We start from the raw sequence: 4,454 nt of genomic DNA on the forward strand, positions 1-4,454 counted from the left end.
TCATCTCTGGAAAGCTTCTAGTTCTACTATTCCTATAAAATGTAGGTTTTGTAGGAATAAGGAGACTCAGAGAATGGCTATTAAGCATCACTACAATGGTAGCCACGGTTGGTCTGTCAACTAAAATTTCTTGAACACAGAGTAAACCAATATGAATGCATCTCAGCATTTCATGCCGTGAATTGTTGTTGAGTGATGGATCTACAATATTTATAGCCTTCCCTTCCTTCCAGCTTCTCTAAGCCTGCAAAATTTGTTATCAGATCATGGATTCACTTCTACATTAACGTTTTGGACCATCTAATCTTCTAATCCATAATTTAGGTGGACAAGAAAAAGCAAGTGATCAAAAAAGACTTACGAAGCTTAGCAGATCCTCCATGCTCTCCCCATTATTGATCCCACTGTTTTTTTGGCCGCTTACAATCTCAAGAATAAAATATCTGATTTTTTTCCTCACATGAACCCTAATAATACGAATTTTCAATTTTTCCCTAATCTGATTTGTATTTCAAGGGTTGCATTTAAATTTTGTAATTTTTCCCACTTTGCCCTTTCCGAAAACCTAATTTCACCTCCATGCATTCACAATTTTTAATACAAAATTCATTTTTAATGTCACTTATGATTAATGTATGCACTGGCCATGCCACGTAAGCTAAAGTTAAACAATAGTTAAACGACTATTTGTCCAATTTGACGGCAAAACTTTAATTGCATCAATTTTACAATAACAAACATCCATTTGAGACACCAAAAAGAAAAGGAACCTATTTGAAATTGCAGACCAAAATAGAGACCTACCAAAATATTAAACCTAAATATAAAATATATGTAAAATTAGATTTAAATAAATAATAAAAATTTTATGCTTTCATAATTTTTAAACCGACCACTTGAATGTTGTGTTAGATTTATTACATATGACAGGGTCAAAATGATTAATTTTTTGATTTATTACAAATTAGTATAATTAATGTAACTTTTAAAATTCAAGTTACATTAATTAAACTACTTGACTTGGACAACCCTTTATAGTGTGCATAGATTGGAGGTACAGCTTTCACAATACCAATTCCCGTCCTATATCATTTTTAAGCATGTTTCAATGCCTCTTAATAGTGTCAATCATTATAGATCATATGAAAAAAATGTTATATTAGATTTGTGCTGGTTAAAGAATTTTTTCCTCAGCCCAGTTGCACTAATTATTATAGTCAACTATGACAGTTGGAAGAGATCAATTCCAAACCAATCTTTTGCAAATTTGTCCCACACGCTGTTGACTTGACTTTATAGCTTAGACGACTTAATTTAAAAAACAATCTGAAAGAGTGATATATAATTTCAAAATCTCTACAGTGGACCAAGTTGTGCAGAAGTTAAAGTGAATTGCTGAAGATTATTCCTTAACAACTTCACCATCTGCAGGTTCCTTTCACTTTCTCTATTATTTTCCTATTGCATACTGCATTTAATATTTAACAATCCTTTGAAATGACATTAGTTTCATGTTTTTATTAGGAGTTTAACATTATATTATCTGCTCTGCTCTAACCATAACATATGTTATCATTTTACATGTTAATTTTGTTACAATGAATTAGGTCAAAGTACAAATTACAGAAGAATGACAAGTGCTCATACAATTTAGTTTGAAATTTGTGCTAAACCTTTTTATTGGAATAAATGATAGTTGATCCAACTTTAACTTCATGTTGTTGATCTGTAACTCTCACCATGTTAAGTTAGGGGAATAGTAAGGAAATGGAGGGACAATCAAATAGTAATTCACAAAATCAAGCCAAGTATTTAGAGACAGAATTGACCAAGAAGCTTCAACAAGTGGTTGTAGAACTGTCTGATATTAATGAGCAATGCATTTACAAAATACCAGAAAAATTTCGCCAAGGTAATCCCAAAGCCTATACTCCTCAAGTTGTTTCCATTGGCCCGTTTCACAGACAGTGTGAGTCTAATGGAGAGAACAACAATTGGAAGAAAATGGAAGAACTCAAACTGGAATATCTCCAGAGATTTCTAGATCGAAACAAGCAGATAACTATGAAGGATTTGTTTCAAGAACTGATTGAAAAGGAAAAGCGAATTCGACGCTGTTATGCAGAACCTGTTAATTGCAACAGCAATGATTTCTTAACTATGATTCTAGTTGATGCTTGTTTTATAGTTGAGCATTTTCTTAGATTCTATACAGGCTTGGCTTCGATTGAAAGAGACCCTTTGTCAAAATCATGGTTGGTAAATGATGTTATTCACGACCTGACACTACTTGAAAACCAGCTTCCTTTCTTTGTTCTTGAAGACATATTCAACACTGCTAAGCCTGGCATGGAAGTTGAGTTTCCCTTTAAGAATGTTAAATACATGGATGAATTCACTGGCCCTGTAACAGATTTTGATTCTCTCTCATTTCTTGGCATTACCTTTCAATATTTTCGGAAATACAACTATATGAACATAAATGAAAACGCAATTGAGAGTCCAAAACACTTCACTGATCTTCTAAGAACTTTCATGCAACCATCAAAAATTTGTCATGAAAATCTGAAAGTGGGATATATGGTTAAACATCTACCAAGCGCAAGCCAACTATCAGAGGTGGGTTTGATATTCAAGGCTAGTTCTAACAAATGCCTGTTTGACTTCAAATATCATCGTCTTAGGGGTGTAATGGAAATGCCGTGCTTAACTATTCAAGACAGAACAGAGATGACGTTGAGGAATATATTGGCATTAGAACAATGTCATTACGTTCTTTCACCCAACATTACTCAGTACTTATTCTTTCTGTATTTTCTTATCAAGACTGAGAAAGATGTGAACATACTAATTAATAAGAAAATTATAGTGAATTGGATGGGTGATGCAGATGCTGTGGCTAAAATGTTTAACAATCTTTGCTCAAATGTTATTGTGTCATATATTAGTGAAGAGTATTGCTTGCTCTATGATGACTTGATTAAATTCCATGAAAATCCTCACAACAAATACAAGGCTATCTTTTATCATGAGTACTTCAACACTCCATGGAAAAAGGCATCTACAACTGCAGCAGTTCTACTGCTTTTGCTTACTCTAATTCAAGCTATTTGTTCAGTCATCTCAGTATTTTGAGGGTAAGAAACTATGATACACTAAATCCTAAGTATACTGTTGTGATATTTCTTACGAAGACTCTTTTATTAGCAAATTGTATCTTTCTTACAACAAGGATTAAAATAACATGTGTCAATTTTATGTCTCCTTTCTTCTCTTTCCAATGATTGTCATGGTAATTATTATGACACATAAGCATAGAATAGAATTAACATGCTCAGAATTAGAAATAAACTCACTTGTATATATATACTTTGTGTTTGCTTTGGCCCTTTAGTAATTCTTTTTCACTTCAATTAATGTAACACAGTACAAAAAGGAATTAACACTATTAGTAGCACATTTTTATCTTCCACCAAACTCGTTAATCAAAGGATGACCATCCTCCATCATGCAGTTTACAACTTTCCCTACCTCCTATCAAAGCAAACCAACCTCGTATTAGGTTTGTACATGGTTTTCTCTTTTACCTTTACTTGTGGAGAATTTAAAGGTAGCAGCTTGAAGATCTTGAAAACTGAATACATTTAACATGAAGGAAACAGAGTATGAGGTATTAGGAAAATTCGTGGTAAAGTTTTAGTGAAGGATTAAAAGTATTAAAAATAGATGGAAACATAAAGCGTGAGACTATATCTAGAAACATAAAGTGGCAAAGATGGAAATCTAGCCTAGTTCTGCATCTTCATCTGCTATGAGAACATCAAATCCTTATTTCCAGGTCAGTAATGGACGAGTTGTTTTGGCATGATTCACTAGGTTACCATCGGAATCATAGATAATAACACCAGAGAAATCAGGGAGTTGACATTTCCCTCCCATGAGTATGTTCCTCTGCCAAAGTGAACCCTCTTCTTGTTGCTCACCGCAAGTGCCCATCACCTTTTCATTGTTGAATTCTATGACAGGTTCTTCTTCAAAGGCATAGCAAGAGACCCACTTGCGCCATTTGCGTGAATGAGAAGCACACATGAGCAATGCAATGGCACACACCATAAGGGTCATGACAGTGAAGCCAATGTGTGAAATACTTGGTAGAGGGTGGATCATTACAAGTGGCCGAGCCATGACAAAGTCAAATATGAAAGTGTGATGATATGTTTGAAATATGAAGTTGGTATGAAAAAGATGAGTAAATACATCCATATATAAGGTCCTGTGCTTTGATTTTTAATTCTGAAGTAGAAAATGTAGTTGGTTCTTTTGGGGTTTGTTAGCATTTGGTTTTTGAGGTTTTGTTATTTACTGAACTCGGGGAAGAGGTTTAGGTTTTTAAGTGTAGCAGTTGCGATTTGTGTCAAGAATATGCATAAAATGTTTTCAATCAAAATGAAACT

At 33.7% G+C, this 4,454-nt stretch overlaps 2 protein-coding genes across 3 annotated transcripts; one reads left to right on the forward strand and one right to left on the reverse strand.

The window, feature by feature from the left end:
- Positions 1-1,366: 1,366 nt before the first annotated feature.
- Positions 1,367-3,162, forward strand: LOC106768404 (UPF0481 protein At3g47200). 2 transcript variants are annotated; one of them, XM_014653554.2, is made up of 2 exons: positions 1,367-1,431; positions 1,749-3,162. In XM_014653554.2, the coding sequence occupies exon 2, from the start codon at positions 1,768-1,770 to the stop codon at positions 3,133-3,135; it is 1,368 nt and encodes a 455-aa protein (XP_014509040.1). In that variant the 5' UTR covers positions 1,367-1,431; positions 1,749-1,767; the 3' UTR covers positions 3,136-3,162. The 2 variants fall into 2 exon arrangements, with proteins under 2 accessions (XP_014509040.1, XP_022635686.1); XM_022779965.1 differs by having other exon boundaries at positions 1,408-1,431; positions 1,608-3,162.
- A 644-nt stretch (positions 3,163-3,806) lies between these two features.
- On the reverse strand, positions 3,807-4,454 carry LOC106768888. The gene has a single exon (XM_014654265.2). The coding sequence runs from the start codon at positions 4,261-4,263 to the stop codon at positions 3,829-3,831; it is 435 nt and encodes a 144-aa protein (XP_014509751.2). The 5' UTR covers positions 4,264-4,454; the 3' UTR covers positions 3,807-3,828.

The sequence above is a fragment of the Vigna radiata genome, chromosome 1, assembly GCF_000741045.1.
Source record: "Vigna radiata var. radiata cultivar VC1973A chromosome 1, Vradiata_ver6, whole genome shotgun sequence".
NCBI lineage: Eukaryota > Viridiplantae > Streptophyta > Magnoliopsida > Fabales > Fabaceae > Vigna > Vigna radiata.

Coding starts and splice junctions, on each gene's coding strand:
- LOC106768404 (XM_014653554.2), top strand. CDS start 1,768: ATGGAGGGACAATCAAATAGTAATTCACAAAATCAAGCCAAGTATTTA.
- LOC106768888 (XM_014654265.2), bottom strand. CDS start 4,263: ATGGATGTATTTACTCATCTTTTTCATACCAACTTCATATTTCAAACA.